Source organism: Propithecus coquereli, unplaced genomic scaffold (genome assembly GCF_000956105.1).
Source record: "Propithecus coquereli isolate 6110/MARCELLA unplaced genomic scaffold, Pcoq_1.0 Scaffold51, whole genome shotgun sequence".
NCBI classification, from domain to species: domain Eukaryota; kingdom Metazoa; phylum Chordata; class Mammalia; order Primates; family Indriidae; genus Propithecus; species Propithecus coquereli.
The window spans coordinates 3,598,475-3,616,396 of record NW_012150952.1 but is presented as its reverse complement, the minus strand read 5'-3'; the positions used below and the strand labels follow the sequence as shown (position 1 = coordinate 3,616,396).

Here is a 17,922-nt window from a genome sequence, read left to right as displayed (position 1 = left end):
ATTTCTCTTTTATTTTAAAATGCTTTGATTTTGTTCTCATTCATTCAATGTAGGAAATATAAACCTGAATTAATATCAGAATAACTTATACCTCTGCATAGGCAATAGGAAAGGATCCAGACATAGACAAGGTTTAAAATACCAAACTAAAGAAAAAACCACTAATCTAAAAAACACTGGCTGAAATACCAGAAAAGGGATGAGATGGGATCTATGAATTGAAACACACTGATCTTAAATAGATAGTAATACAAGTCTCTCGGCAATTTGCACTTGCTTCTCTCTTGAGCCTCTCTCTTGCTACCACTTTCCCTCTAACTCTACCTACCTGAAACAACTTGAGGGCCCAGAAGTGCCACATGCTTTCTTTCTTCCAGCTTTTCATAAATACTGTTTCCTCAAAATATAACGTATGTATTTGAGTCTGCTCATCCTCTTAATCCTACCATTATCTGGCCAAATCTTCTTGTTTTAAACCTCAACTTGGAAGGAGAAAAGACGTTGGTGAAACCATCTCTTCGTTTTCTTTTGTCTGCTGTGAACTCTAACTGCATTCTGTGTTTATATATGCCTACATTGGTACTTATACCACTCTATTGAAATGAATGATTACTTGTCTATTTCTTTCTAAACTATAAGCTTTTTTTCATTGTTTATTTCAGAATATTACTGGGGTACAAATGTTTTGGCTACATGGATTGCTTTTGTACAGTTTGAGTCAAAGTTGTAAGCGCGCCCATCACCCAGAGTGTATGCATTGTACCCAATTCGTTGTGATTTTACCCATTCCCCTCCTGCCCTTTCCCACCTGCTTGATTTCCATTGAGTTTTATTTCCATATGTGCACATGAGTACTGATCTGTTAGTTCCAGTTTAATAGTGAGTACATGTGATGTTTGTTTTTCCATTGTTGCCATACTTCACTTAGGAGAATGATCTCTAGTTCCATACAGGTTGTTACAAAAGGTATTAATTCATTTTTATGGCTGAGTAGTACTCTATGGTATACATATACCACATTTTATTAATCCATTCATGAATTGATGTGCACTTGGATTGATTTCACATCTTTGTGATTGTGAATTGTACTATGATAAACATTTGAGTGCAAGTGTCTTTTTGATAAAATGGCTTTTTTTCCCTTTGGGTAAATACCCAGTAGTGGGATTGCTGGATCAAATAGTAGATCTATGTTTAGTTCTTTGAGGAATCTACATACTGTTTTCCATAGAGGTTGTACTAGTCTGTAGTCCCACCAACAGTGCATAAGTGTTCCTTTCTCTCTGCATCTACGCCAGCATCTGTTGTTTGGGGGCTTTTTGATAAAAGCCATTCTCACCGGAGTTAGGTCATATCTCATTGTGGTTTTGATTTGCATTTCCCTGATGATTAGAGATGTTGAGCATTTTTTCATATGTTTATTGGTCATTAGTCTATCTTCTTTTGAAAACCTTCTTTCATGTCTTTTTCCCACTTTTTAATGGGGCTTCTTGATTTAAACCTCAAAGACTCTGTCGAGAGACTCCTGGAAGTGATAAATAAATTCAGCAGAGTGTCAGGTTACAAAATCAATGTACGCAAACCAGTAGCATTTCTATATGCCAACAACAGTCAAGCTAGAATCAAATTAAATATTCAATACCTTTTACAATAGCAACAAAGAAAATAAAGTACCTAGGAATACACTTAGCCAAGAGGTGAAAGATGTCTACAAGGACAACTATGAATCACTGAGGAAGGAAATCGCAGAGGATGTAAACAAATGGAAAAATATATCATGCTCATGGATTGGCGGAATCAACATTGTTAAAATGTCTGTACTACCCAAAGTGATCTACAGATTCAATACAATCCCCATTAAAATACGAACATCATTTTTTCACAAATCTAGAAAAAATAATACTATGTTTCGTATGGAACCAGAAAAGACCCTGAATAGCCAAAGCAACCTTAAGCGAAAGGAACAAATCATAAGGCATCACTTTACCTGCCTTCAAGCAATACTTCAAGGTTATAATAACCAAAACAGCATAGTAGTGGCACAAAAACAGAGAAGTAGAACAATGGATCAAAACAGAGAATAAGGTATAAAATCATACTCATATTGCCATTTGATCTCTGACAAAGCAGACAACAACATATACTGGGGAAAAGAATCCCTATTCAATCAACGGTGCTGGGAAAATTGGATAGCCACATGTAGAAGACTGAAACAGGATCCTTACCTCTCACCACTCACAAAAATTAATTCAAGACGATAACATACTTAAACCTAAGGCATGAAACTATAAGAATTCTAGAAGAAAATGTTGGAAAAATTCTTCTAGATAACACCTAGGCAAAGAATTTATGCAGAAGATCCCAAAGGCAATCACAGCAACAACCAAAATAAATAAATGGGACTTGATTAAATTTAAAAAAGCTTCTGCACAGCCAAGGAAACAATAAATAGAGCAAATAGACAACCTACAGAATGAGAGAAAATATTTGCATGCTATACATCCATAAAGGACTAATAACCAGAATCTAGAATATAAGGTTTTTAAGAGCAGGAGATGCATTGTAATTCTTGTTTTATCTCTGCATAATTTGTCCAGTGCCTGTCCCATATTAGGCACTCAATAAATGCTTGTTGAATAAGTGAGTAAATCAGTGAATAAATGGAAGGAAAGAAGGGAGGGTGGGAAGGAAGAAGAAAAGGAGAGAAGGAGGGAGAGAAGAAGGAAGGGAAGGAGGATATACAGAGGAAAAAACCTGCACCTCGTGAGCCCAGAAAGAACTTAGTGAGGTAGAGTGTACAGCATAGCTATTTACATAATCCATGATAATTTAAAAGAATGCATGCGGTTTTCTGAAATGTATAAATAAATCCTTACCAGGGACTACTATTAAATATTATACAGTGTTATCAAAGAGTTAAGACCTCAATTTACTAATCATGCTGAAATTTATAATCTATAAAAATATCACAATTAATAAAATATTTTCAAAGAGGAAAAATTTATTCACTAAACCTATAATTATGTTTTAAAAATTTTTTGATCATCTCTAAAATGTTAAGTATGGCCCTCTTTAATTTAATGTTGTAACAAAATGCCATTTTTATGAGGAATTGTGAATGTATTTATAAGGTTAGTAATATTTTCCAATTATAGGAACCATTTGGGACTATCATACTATCTTAGGGAATATGATAATGTGATGAAGTTTAGATATATTAATTTTCTGCATTTTGCTCATTATAAAAACCTTTAAGCTAGATTTTCGGAGAGCACATGTTAAGCGCTCAATTAAAAGCAATGATGTGCATTATTGCCATGCATTATTTTTTGGTATGTAATTGAAACTTCTAGTTCAAAAGAAAAATAAAAGATTTGTGCTGCCTAATTGCACATACAACTTAACGAATTTTTTTAAAATTTCAAGGCATATTGTTTTTCTAATTTAGAGTCTTTACCTCAGTAACATACACTTTTGTCTAATTTGTATTGTTGGATCTACGAAAACACATTTTCTCTTTTCATTTCTACAAACAATAGCTTTTGTAATCAGAAAATATCTTGAAATTTGTTAATTACTTTAAAATAATGTCAAGATCAAATTCTTTTTAAATGTTACAGTAAAGGTTTTCTATATATAAATCCCTATCCCATGTTTATTATATACTCTGCTCCTGTAGTTCAGAAATTCTTTTTTAGAATTAAAAAGCCATCTAAATTTTATTTTATCATTTGATAAGGTAATAAACTTTAAGGAATTAGAAATATTTATGATTTTCATATTTTATTAAACAGTGGCATAGGCACACAAAATTATTTTTTAGTAATTCAGTGTTCGGATAAAGGTTGTATATAATTAGATTCCTTTTGTGTGTTATCTGGTGTTTTCACAATTTTTAAATATTGTTCTTGTCAGTACAAAGTTAATTTTCATTACTAACTTATTGGTCTATATATTATATGGTGTAAATACAAACACCACAAAACACCCATCCAACTATGCCTCTTGATTCATATGTTTGCCTCAAAATCTTTCATTAAGCAATTTGTATCTCAAAAATGGATAAGACAATAATAATTCCTGATATTAACAATTTACCAAATAGTAAACCAGCCTAGAGAGGCTGAGTAAATTTCTCACAGACACAAAGCTATTAAGCGGTAGAGCCGACTACAACCCAATAATCTGGACTGTGAAAACAATATTGTTTCATTATACAATATTCATGTGTTGAATACATAAAACATGATAACATTTATAAAAGTACAATATCACTAATTTTCTTTTCATCATAGGATTTCAATTCTTATGTGTATTTTTATGTGGCATATATATAAGATATTAAATGGACAACTATGAAATTGGCTTTTATTATCTTTTCTCTTATTTTAAAGAAATGCTTAATGTTATCTACATGTGGATTTAAAATATATACTCATCATGGTAAAGATTATTTTAATATATTCAGGTTATAAAACAATTTATATAGGAATGGATGTTGATTTATAGAAAATGCTTTGTGATAATCTGTGAAGTTGATTTTGAAAAGGTTTTCATGTGACCTGTTGAGACAATGTATTATATTAATATTTAACCATTTTTAAATTCATTGGATGAACTCTGCTTGGTTATGGTTTATTGTTCTTTCAATTTACTGCTGGGTTTAATTTGCAAGTATTTTATTTAATATTTTTCATTCATATTAATAGGTGAGTCTGTATTCCAATGTTCTTAATTTGTGCTATATTTTGATATATTTTCTTATCAGGATTATGCTAGCTTTATAAAAATGAATTTGAAGGTTTCTTTCCTTTCTTATTACCTAGAAAATTAATATATATTTAAATAACTTTTTCTTGAAAATTTTATAGGACACTTTGGTGTTTGAATTATTTTCTTTTTCATTGGCAACTGTTATATTTCATCATATGATTCTCTTATCAGGCTATATATTTCTTTTTGAGGTTAATTTCTCATTTTTTAATGGCCCAGGAAGTAATCTAAAAGGATTAAAATTTTCAACTGTAATACTATAGTATGATATAGAATGCACTCTGACATTTTCTGTGCATCTTCTTTCTAATTGTATAGATATTTGTCACTTTTTAAATTAGATTTTCAAATTTTTAATGATTGATTTTTTTAAAAAAAGATGGCTGTTGGATTTGATAATTCTACAGTATTTCAACCTTTAACATGTTAACGTGTGCTTTATAATTATAATTTCTTCCTATTTCTTTAGGCTTATTCTGTTTCTTTTTACTTTTCATTTCACTTTTCTGTTGGAATGTTTAATGCTTATAGGTGTGTTTGTATACACAGATGTATACATTAGTTCTTTCCCCAAGAGCTACTTTGCTTCAAACTCCTTGAAAGGCATTTTTGTATGCACAGTCTCCGGTTTCTCTCCTTGCTTTCTCACTTAAGATCATTCCAGTCAGGGTCTCCCCTCTCCCCACCACATTCCACTGCAATTGCTATAAATGGATCCTGTTTTCTTCCTTACACCCTCATAAAATCTGATAGGATTCATTTTACAAATTCTGATCTAAAATTATTTTAAGAGACGGTTTGAATAGCACAAATGGTAAATGCTCATTCCTCAAACTTTAGAATATACTCAGAAAAATAGAGGAAAATATTGATCTGTAATCTCACCATCCAGATATAGTCACTGTTAATTTTTGTTTTATACGGATACACAGGCTTTGTAATATATCTTAAAAATGATATTATCATATGTATACAGTAATCGATGGCATATTTCTTTTTATATAAAAACATTGCAATATCATCTTACATTTTTTATTTATTTATTTATTTTTTATTTTTTTATTTTTTTGAGACAGAGTTTCCCTCTGTTGCCCAGACTAGAGTGCCATGGAGTCAGCCTAGCTCACGGCAACCTCAAACTCCTGGGCTCAAGCAATGCTTCTCTGCCTCAGCCTCCCGAGTAGCTGGGACTACAGGCAGGCGCCACCGTGCCAGGTTAATTTTTTCTATATATGTTTAGTTGTCCAGCTAATTTCTTTCTATTTTTAGTAGAGACAGGGTCTCGCTCTTGCTCAGGCTGGTCTTGAACTGCTGACCTTGATTGATCCCCCTGCCTCGGCCTCCCAGAGTGCTAGGATTACAGGCATGAGCTATCGTGCCCGGCCTCATCTTACATTTTACAATGTAATTTTAATTACTTTAGGGTTCTTAAGCCCTTGTTATTGGACAGTTAGGATGTTTTTAAGTTTTAAGTATTATAAACAAAGCTATGATAAATATCTCTAAATTTTTTAAATTTGACATAACTACTTATTTTAACTAAATATTATTGCGATGGAAAACTAATAAAAGTTGAATTATGTCATACAGTAGGACCAGAAGCACAGGTAAGAATTATATATCTTATCATTCTGCTAAGGCTTGAATGATTTGCCAGCATTTTCAAATTTTCCAAACTGCTTAAAACCTTAACTTTGCCTTTTTTCAACTCACTTTTTAAAAGACATTTTCATTAAATGAATTGGTTGGCTTTTATATCATCAATTCTATAAAGTTATAAGAGACTTATCCCATTGACATTGAAACTTATATGGCTACTGGTTCACAATTTACAAGCTGGGTTTGTACTATATTTTTTCTTTACCTAATTATATAATTTAGATATTGCTACGTAATTTTTTGAATCTAAAGAAATTTTGGACATCATTTTAAACATAACCAAAACTACATAATGATTCTTGGTGATTTCACTGTTTAAATCTACAGGTTCTTTCCTTCAATATAATTTCTGACTTAATTTGCTTATTCGTAGGTTATTGAGTATAAAATGTCTGATTTCCTTAAGTACTAACTTTGACAGTTGATATCTCTGACATTTCACTTTGGCACTTCTTGGTTGTTTTTTTTTGTTCGCTTTTGTTTTGTTTTTTTTGGTGAAGGTACATCCTAATTCTTTCAAATGCATGGTTTCGCTTGTGATTATCTTTCAAAATTTTGTTTGAGCAATTTTTGTGAAACCATGGATAAGTAAAAAATTCATTTATTTTTGAATATTAGTTATATACAGTGCAGACAGCTTGAAATATCAACGAAGTCTTTGGGAAGGATGTAGTTAGTGAGTGCACAGTATGTCAATGGTTTGAGAAGTTCCATTTGGTGATTTTAATCTTGAAAATGAGCCATGTGGGCGACTTGAGATGAAGGTGGATAATGATGAGCTGAAAGCTGTAGTGGAAGCAAATCCATCTCAACCAATGTGTAAATTAGCAGCAAGTTTGACGTTACTATTCCAACAATATTGGACCATTTGAAACAAATCAGCAAGGCAAAGAAGCTGGATAGATGTGTACTGCGTGAATTAAATGAGCATCAGAAGAGAAATCATCATCTCAAACTTGCCTTTCTTTGCTGTCACAACATAAAGGCAAACCATTTCTACACCATATTGTTACGTGTGACGAAAATGGATTTTTTTTGACTATCACAAGCATTCAGCACAATGGTTGGATAAAGATGAAGTGCTGAAACACAATCCAAAACCAAATATTCATCAAAAAAAACTAATGGTGTCTGGTGGTCCAGCACTGGTATTATCCCCTATAGTTTCATGAAACCTGGTCAATTGATTACAGTGGATGTCTACTGCAACCAATTGGATGAAATGATGAGGATCCTCGCAATTAAACAGCTGAAATCAGTCAATAGAGACAGGCCAATCCTCTTGCAAGACCACTTGTTGCAAAAAACAATGCTGCTCAAACTACAGAAGCTGGACTTGTCAACTCTCTGTCATCCACTGTATTCACCAGACCTTGCACTAACTGACCACCAATTCTTCCAGGCTTTGGACCACTTCTTGCAGAGAAAAATATTCAATTCTCAACAAGCCATGAAAAGCGCCTTTTGTGATTTCATCACCACTTACTCTCCAGCCTTCCTTACTGTTGGCATAAGCAAGCTACCGTTAAGATGGCAAAACTGTGTAGATAGTTTAGGCATACTTTGATATAATTGTACTGCTTCTTGTCTGAGATATAATAAACTAGACTTTTGATTTGAAATCGGACATTTCATATTGAATGACCTAATTTATAGTTTTATCTTACCTAATTGTTTGATTTTGTCTTTAGCAAACATTATCTATATTGTAAAAGGGAGAGATTTTGGAAATTTTATAATTGATTTGAGTGAAATGGAGAGCTAAGAAAACTTAGTCCCATTGAAATAAATAGCATAAATTTAATGTTTAAAATCACTATTATTTTGTATGTATTTGGTGCCATATGATTGACTCTTAGATGAATCAACCCTTATAATTTTATAAATATGATGTTTCTATATTATCCTGTAGATTTCTTATACTCCACAGTTTGCCTTTTAGATAATTCTTGTGTATTAAATACTATCAATATTGATTGCTTACATTAAGTAGTAATAATCTTTAAAGAATTAAAATGCTACAAGGTTGTAAATTTAATCATTTTCTAGTTGCTGTGTTTGTTTTCTATATGATAGAAAAAAAGCCTACTTTCTACGTATTAATATCAATGCTAAAATTTTAGGTAATATGTTCCAATATAACTTACAAATATATTCAATCAATTTTAATTGAAGTTCCTTTTAAAAGGGTGTGATTTGATTTACAGGTCTCTTAAATAAGAGAGCCTCGAGGTGTTGCCCCTCAACCATCTCATTGTAGCCAAAAATAGACAAGTGATTATCTCAAAAAAAATTTGTGGACCTGGCTTCTGTCTAATGAAGTGAATATGTATATGTATGTTGGGATCATTGGAAGGTCATAATTTGCTTCTTTAGTTTCAAAGGTCCACAGATAAAGAGAAATTGTGCCCAAAGATGGTTCATGCCCATAGCTTCATCTGCACCTGATTTAGATGACGAGCTTTTGAACATTAAAGACAATGACATTTAGACAAAATTTTGGACATTGAGTTGAGATTTGTGGGAAGTGAATATAATTTGTACATGAGTAGGAAGTGGATCATGGGAGGGGTCATCAGAAAAATGCAAATTTAAAACCACAGTGGGATAAGTCCTCCAACAGGACTATAATTAAAAATAAATTAAAGGCAATATTAGATGGTGGTGTTAATTTGAAATTGGAACTCTCATACATGAGGGTGGGAGTGAAAAAATGTATAACTGGGAAAATTTTTTGACATTATCTACTGAAGCTGAACATGTGCATTTTTTTGACCCTGCAATTACAAAATAAATAAATACCTAATTCCAAAGTATATTTTAAATATCTCGACCTGAAAAGCTGAAAGGATTGAATTGTCATAAACTGAAATTATGAAGACTAGGTTATAGAGAGGTTGGATATCTGAAGTATAACTTTAGAAAGGTTAAGCTTGTGATACCTACTAGAAACTAAGTGGCAATTCAGAGTTGGCAGTTAAATATATAGAGGTTATTATAAAAGACTAAGTACTGAGGTTTTAAATGTTTGGAATTGGGGAGATACAAAGAAAGCAGTAGAAAGAACTGAGAATAAGAACCCAGAAAAGTAGAAAGAAATAAGAATGTGTTCAGGAAGCCAAAAGAAAAAAAGTGTCTGAGGATAAGGGTACAATCAGCTTGGTTAAATGGCATGTGTAAGTTAATTAAGATAAGGACAAAAGAACAATCATTAGATTTAGCAACATGGAAATCATTGGTGACCTAAATCAGAGATATTTTGGTTGAATGGTAAGGGCAAAAAAGAAAATTGGAATGTGTTTAAGACAGGATGTGAGATATCGTGACCAAATAAGATTTATTCCAACAATTCAAGGTTCAACTTAGGAAATCCATTAATATGATTCACTGTATTTATAGATAAGAGAAAATCTTACACGAGCTTCTCCTTAGATGCAGAAAAGACTTGACAAAATTCAACACCCATTCCCAATTTTAAAAACTACTCAATAAATTGAAATTGACAAATACTTTCTTCACATGATAAAATATATATTGAATATTAAAACCAGCTTCTTATTTAAGGGAATAAAAAAAACTAACAGCAATTCCATTTAGAGCAGGGCATAGCAAGGATGCCAAAATTATTTCCACTACTGTTTAACATTATACTGGAGAAATTAACTAATGTAATTGGATAAAAGATAATAATTAAAGGCAGAAGAATTAATGAAAGAAAAATATTTTTAATATCTCTATTTGCAGGTAAAATAATAGCATCCCTGGAAAATCCAATATAAGCAATGATAAAACTAACATAAATAATTTCAAAAATTAGCACAATACTAATTAACATTATTGACTTCATAAACCAAACATATCCAATTAGAAGAAATAATGAAAGAGAAACTCCAAGTGCAAGTGCAAAAAACAATTAATTAGAAATAAACTTTTCAAAATTATGCAAATCCTATATAAGGAAACCTTTTAAAACACTCCTAATTGACACAAAAGGAGAATTGAACAAATGGGATAGCATAATTTTATTGTCTTAAAATAATGCCTACTTATTATCTCATGGTTCTGTAGGGTCAGAATGCTGGTAGCTAGGTTAGCACTTTGCTTAGGGTCTCGCAAGCCGAAATGAGGGTTTCAGCTGGCCTGAGCTCTTCCTTAGAGGCTTCAGGGGATAAATCATTTCTAATCTCATTAAGGTTGTAATCTCATTAAGATTGCAAGAGAATGTATTATCTTTTCAGTTTCCGAGGCCCCCCACCTTCAAGTCAGCAATGGCTGGCTGCGTGCTTTTCAGCTGTGGCTCTCTCAGACTCCACCTTCTTTCTCCCACATTTCTCTGATTTTTTCTGCTCTCAGTGAAGAACAAGTTCTGCTTTTAAGGACTCATGTAATTACCATTACAATCCAGGATAAGCTCCCAATCTAGTGGTACTGATTATAAACACAATTACATCTACAAAATCCCTCTGCCCCTGTAACCTGACATATTTACAAGCATGACATCAGGACACATATCATGGGGGCCCAAATTCTACCTATGACAGTTCTCCGTTTTAGGCAGAAGGGGATTTAGAGATTTCAACAATTTTGTCAAATTGAAGCCACAGAATAAACTCTTTATGTCAAATTGGATGTATCTTATTGTCCCAAGGACTTGATTAGACCTTTATTTGAGGAATACAGTCAAAATATGTTCACTAGTGAAAAGCTCAATTAATAGTTTTCTCATTTCACTAGTATTGATGACCGGGCCCAGTGGCTCATGCTTGTAATCTTAGCACTCTGGGAGGCTAAGGCAGGAGGATCACTTGAGGTCAGGATTCGAAACCAGCCTGAGCAAGAGTGAGACCTGTCTCTACTAAAAATAGAAAAAATTAGCTGCTCGTGGTGGTGTGCGCCTGTAATTCCAGCTACTTGGGAGGCTGAGGTAGGAGAATCACTTAAGCCCAGGAGTTTGAGGTTGCTGTGAGCTAGGCTGATGCCATGGCACTCTAGCCTGGGCAACAGAGCGAGACTCCGTCTCAACAACAACAACAAAAAATAGTAGTGATGAGTGGGTAACAAAGCTTGCATATCCCTTTGCTGTTATGCAAAGTAATTTGACAATTTCTGAACAAATTCTGAAAAATATTTCCGAGGCTTTTTAAACAAAAATTGATTTAAAAATTATTTTCATTTTGGTTAGAAATTAAGGCTAATGTTCAATTATCTAGGAAAATTATTTTAACATATATACAGGTAAATTGTTTTATAATTCATTTAATCTCTTAAAGTTAAAATATTGTTTCAAATGTTCCTTTAATTACTGATCATAAGCTATTAAATTCTTCCAAGAGAAATATATTTTGCGTTTCTTTTCATAAATTGAATGTGTTTATTACTACTTGCATTTTATTTTTATTTTGTTAATTTCATAAAATTGTTTTTATTTTATTTATCTTTATAGTTACTATCTCTTTATGGCGTATGATACTGGACTTTAATTTGCAAAAATAATAGTTTTCTTTTTAACATAATTATGTAAACAAGCGAGTTGACATAAAAACTATTGAATATATAATAATACAAATGGTATAATATGCAATTATGACTAAAATAATAAAAAATGCTCTGAAATGGTTTGAAAAACAAAGTCTCAATGAATTATTCTCTTTTGTCATTACACTGTAGCATCTCGTTGCATCTTAAGCATGTTGGCTTTTTGCTTTTAATTGTATAATTCAATGTATTTTAGTATATTCACAAGGTTATGCAACCTTAACCACTATCTAATTTTAGAATATTTTAATTATTCCACAAATAAACTCTGTAGCCTTTAGCAGTCACTACCAATTTCTCTTCCCTCTAGTCCCTGGCAACCAACTAATTTGCTTTCTATCTTTATGGATTTGCCTCTTCTGGACATTTCATATAAATGTAATCATACATTATGTGGTCTTTTATGTCAATTAGATAATGTTTTCAAGGTTCATGTCGTGGAGTCTATCAGTACTTCCTTCCTTTTTTCAGCTGAATAACTTCCATTGTACGAATATGTCACATTTTTTAAATCCATTCTTCAGTAGATGGAGCTTTTGGCTATTATGAATAATGCTGCTAGTAACATTCATGTACAAGTTTTGTTGTGTATGTGTATTCATTTCTTTTGGTTATATATCTAGGTGTGGAATTTCTAGGTCATATGATAATTCTATGTTTAACATTTTAAGGAACTGCAAACTGTGCTCTATGTGCTGGCTTGTTTAGGCTCGCCTTTAATACTCACTCAGGCAGTTGTCAATTCTGCCCTACTTTTAACTTCCTGCTTTCATAGAGCCTCAAGGTCAGCCATAGGTGAGAGCTTAAGGAGCTTCTCAGGTATTATGAGGGCATGTGAATAGCTGCAGGGTTTTCACACATCCCAGGGTATTTGTAGCCTCCCTGGAATACGTTGGAGCTTTGCAAAGCCACTATGAACATCATTCCCAGCCTTTCTTCTTAACTTTGTTGATTAGTCTATTGTTTGTCACAATTTTTAGCTACAAAGTTAATCAATTACCTGTAATTTTTTTGAACAAAAGTTAATCAATTGTCTGTAATTTTTGTTTGAACAATCATGCCCCCCTGGGAAAAGACTTTTCTGGGGAAAGACTTTTTGTACTGGTTGAGCTTTGCATCAAATCAAATACAGACATTTTTTTGCAAGTGAGGTCTTCAAAAAATCCACCAGACAGGTCAAATAATGACAGTTTTTGAGAATGAGGCTTTGAATGGCCTGCTTCTGCTCCCTCTGGTGGCTGTCAGATTACTGGTTTTCAGCACAAATTGTGGGTTTTTTTCCTTAGAGGCTTCCATAGAGGTGGAGAGAAGACTAGGAGTTAAAACACCACCAAGCTCATTCTTCTTACTGGGATTAGGCTGTTTTCATTGAAACAGTGCTCCCTGAATTGCTGCAAGCCTTTGGTTAATTTCTGGAGTTTTGAGAAGGCTGATTTGATGATTTTTGCCAGTTTTGTAATTGTATTTATGGAGGAGAGAGTTTTCCAGGGGTTCTTACTCTGCCATTTTTACTGATGTCCTTTGCAAGGAAGTAATCTCAAAATGTTGGCCTTTTATTTCACATTTTTCATGGTCTTATTTTTCCTTCAACTTTGTTTAGGGTGTCTTTTGTCACACGACTTCTATATTTAATAAAATATGCTGTCAAACACATCAACAGATCTCTTGGTTTGCTTAGCAAGGTGACACTATCCTTTAGCCCAACATTACACAAATAAACTCATATTGATTACCCTAATAATTTGTAATGTTTTGTGTTGCACTTAGATTTTTATCCATGTGAAATTTTGTTTTTGTTGTGATGTGAGTTAGATGTGAGGTAGAGAGACCACTTTGTATCTTTTTAAACAGATTCTATATTATTCCAGTTCTATTAATTAAACAATTTCTCTCTCACTGAATTCCAATACCACTTTTTAAAATACTAATTCACATGTATTTCTGGCCTCTAGTTTTTCCCTCTGCTCTTTATTACAATGACAAAAATACATATTGCTTTAATATAGTGATATTATAGGATATTTTAATATCCGGTAGCAAATTTCCAACAGTAATTTTATTTTTTAGATACTTCTTGACTAGTCTCCCATACCTTTTACTTCTATATGAATTTCATTTTATGCAATTCAGCAGTGAATACTCCATTTTATTATGTTTTGAAATAATTTTAAGAGAACTGACATTATATTCTGTTAAACCTTTCCATCGCATATCATTCTTTTCATGTGAATCTTGATTTAGGCTTTCTAATAAGAGTTTATGTTTACTTTAGAGTTCATCTTTGATTTTTTGTCAGATTTATTCCCAAATATTCTACATTTTTGACAAAAAATTTAAACTATATATTTTTTAAAACTGACTATTCCTCTTATAGATAAAAGCTATTAATTTCCTTATCCTTATATACAGCCACTTTACCAAAATCATTTATTGTAGTTTTAAATAGAATCTTTTGTTTTTCTAGATATTTAATCATATCATCTGAAGTTGAGGATATATTATTTATTCATCTTCAATATTATAATGGCAATATTTGGTTTAATTATCTAATTGTGATTAGCTAGTCTTTCACAAAACATGATTAATAATAATGGTGATAAAAATATGGTCTTATTCCTGAGTTCCATGAGCAAGAGTTGAGCATTTCATAATTTATTTTCATATTTAATGTTGGTTCTTTATATTATACGTGAGTAGTTTTTCTTTGTACTAACTTAAAAAACTATGGAAACTAGTGAATTTATTAAATGGCTATTTTGCGAAGTATTGCCATATTTATATTATTTTTTCTTTTAATTTATTGATGTGATGAATTATGACTCAAAATTCTCTAACGTCTTTCAATTTTACATAACTGAAACAGATTCTATTTTATCATGATTAATTATTTATTTAAACACCAGACTAAATTTAGACTTGATTCACTATATTTTATTCAGAATCTTGCACCAATTTTCATAATGTAAACAGCCTGTAGCGTGTTATTTTATACTATTTTAATCAATATTTATTAAGTTACGGTAGCTCCGCAAAGGGAAATATAATACGTTTTTTCATTTATAAAAGGATGAAAAGCTCCACAATTCGCTTATTTTCTGTTAATTTTTTTTTTATCTTAGCTAGATGATTTGAGAAAAACTTATGATCAACTAACCTGGAAAAAGAAAAATTTTGAAAAGCAATATATGGAAGCACTTAATAATTTTTATGCTGCAGTAAGTATACCTTTCCCTACTTCCCAATAGAGCTCCATTCTCTTCCCAATATTAACTCACGCAACTGAAAGTAATTTTTATTATTCGATATTTTCCTTTTGCTAATTAAACATGTATAAATTATTCTTTTATTCTTTTCTTAAAGAAAAAATCATGGGATATTGAGCTTTCTAATGTCACAAAAGATTATGAAGTTATTTCAATAGCACATACTCAACTGACAGAAGAAAATAAAAAACTTTTGATGGATCTTGACTCTGTAACAATTCAAATCAGTGACAGGTAATTCTGAAAATAAGTTTTTTCTTATATCGTATTTCCAATATGTTAAATGTAATAAATCTCTACAATTTCTGTCCCTCGAGTGATATAGTTGTGTTTTTGTTTATCACTAACTTACATTTTGTTTAGTTATAGACCAAATGTTGTTTTTTAATCACTCTACATCCCTTTTGAAAAGTCAAAATAACAACAAAAAAATGATCTTATAATAATGAGTTTTACATACTCACCTCACCTCCTTTTGATATATCCTCTTATACTCAAAGATACTTTAAACTTAAAAAAACAGTAGTTCCCGCCTTATCTGCGGGGGATACCTTCTAAGACTCACAGTGGATGACTGAAACTACAGATATTATCAAACCCAATGTATACTATTTTTTTGATCTGATAACCAAGGCAGCTACTAAGTGACTAACGAGCGGGTAACATGTACAGTGTGGATAAGCCGGACAAAAGGATGATTTGCATCCTTGGGGGAGAGGGTGGAATAGCATGTGATTTCATGACACTACTCAGAATAGCCTGAAATTTAAAACTTATGGATTGTTTATTACTGAAATTTTCCCTTTAGTATTTTCAGACCTCATTTGACCTCAGGTAACTGAAGCTGCAGAAAGTGAAACCACAGATATGGGGGAACTACTGTGTATCAAATCAAGCTCATGATCTCCTTTAGTCAACCCTCAGTTCTCCCCTGCAACTGCTATACCTAGTTTGCTTGGTATACAAACGAATGAGTTTTCTTGACTCCTCTATTTCAAACTCCGTATTCAACATATCAGCAAGAACTATTGCACATACTAAATATGTTTTTAATCTGTTCACTTCATTACTCCACTGGCAATCTGGTACAAGCCATCATCATGTCTGGCATAAACTTACAGTGACTTACAGACTGGTCCACATGTAGTCATTATTTTCCCTTTTTAATCCATCGTCTACATTTAGGTAGGCAGGTTTTCTTTTTCTTATTTTTTTAAAGTAAGTATAATCAATTTCTCTCCATATCTGCATTAATTTTAGCAGGGGTGAAGGGACAACTCACCCCCCCTTCCCCCAAATATATCTCACAAGGTCCTTTGAATAGGCATGTCTGCTTGGGCAGTCTCATACTGTTCCCTTATTTGGAAATTTTTCTTACCGGGGTTTGGAAATTTCCTCTATGAATAAGTATTTTAACCTTAATTACTTTTCCCTCTGCTTCTGTTCTGTTCTTTGCTTTAATTTTGAAGGAATATTAATGATTGATCTTGATTCTCAACTATTTTTAAATGAGTAGATGCATTCTTTTCTCAATGCCTATGTATATACAATATAGCCTATTGTATATTCGGACTTGAAAAAAACATAGTTAGACAAAGGTTTAACTATCAAAAGAATGTCCTCATTCAGTAATGTAAATGTACATTCACACATGCACACACACATGCATAGCAGTTATAATAAACAGGTAATCAGAAGTTCAAGGTATTAGTACTAATTCTGGCTATAACACTAACTTCCCTTTTTCCTCTTAGCAAAAAAGATCTAATACTAGTGCCTTGAACTCCTGATCACCAGTCTCATTTAGGGCATGAGTAGGTGCTTCACTTGGTGATATTTATTTATGATTTTATTTAAAATGTTCTACTTCCAGTAGTTTTGATTCTGTTCTATTTTCCTACCCTATGGAAAAGTTATAATTAGTATCTGGAGCCAAATTAAATGTTCTTCTATGTATTAGAATATGAATTATTCATAATTTAAGAATCCCCTGGTGTTTTTATAGGATATAATCCTTCTTGTGATTCTTGGAAAATATTACCAATAAGGGAGAATGTGTGCCTCCTATACTTGAATCATCAGAGAATAAGTAGAGAGCATATAACTGCTTAAATTTCATATAGAAATTCTTGCTGACCCTGGATAGATAGCTATAGATATGCAGGGTGTCCCAAAAGTCTCCAGACGAAGGCAAAATTTTATAAAATCTTGTAATAAATATTTTGTAAACAAAAGTACATTTAGCTACAATTTCCCATTTCCCCTATGTATAGTGACTTTTGAGACACCCTGTATATATATAGTTATATTAATACATATGGAACATGTATATAAATATAGATATGTATATAGTTCTTAATGCCACAAAAATGTGCTGCCTATTGTAGAAATTTTGCCTTTACAAGGATGAAAATGGACATCAATACTATATGCAATGTTATTCTTATAAATTAATTAAATAAAAACAATTTAAACCCCAGGATAGTAGAAAATCAAAACTTACAAATAGAGTGGCATATTTTATAATACTATAATGTCAGTAGTCAGCACTTCAGAAAATTTGCAAGTCATATCAATGAATAGCCTGAATAAAATACATTTTCCATTTTCCTCAGAGGGGAAACAAGTAAGTGCCATACGCTGAAACAAGAAATCATCTAACAGATTTCAAAAATAACAACTTTTATTAAGC

General features: G+C 32.1%; 1 protein-coding gene across 1 annotated transcript in view; it reads left to right on the top strand.

Moving 5' to 3' along the window:
• CCDC178 (coiled-coil domain containing 178) overlaps positions 1-17,922 on the top strand; it is a 466,106-nt gene that overhangs the window by 66,731 nt on the left and 381,453 nt on the right. Inside the window, 2 exon segments of the mRNA XM_012656574.1 lie at positions 15,087-15,182; positions 15,328-15,464. Coding sequence (XP_012512028.1) covers positions 15,087-15,182; positions 15,328-15,464 — 233 coding nt within the window.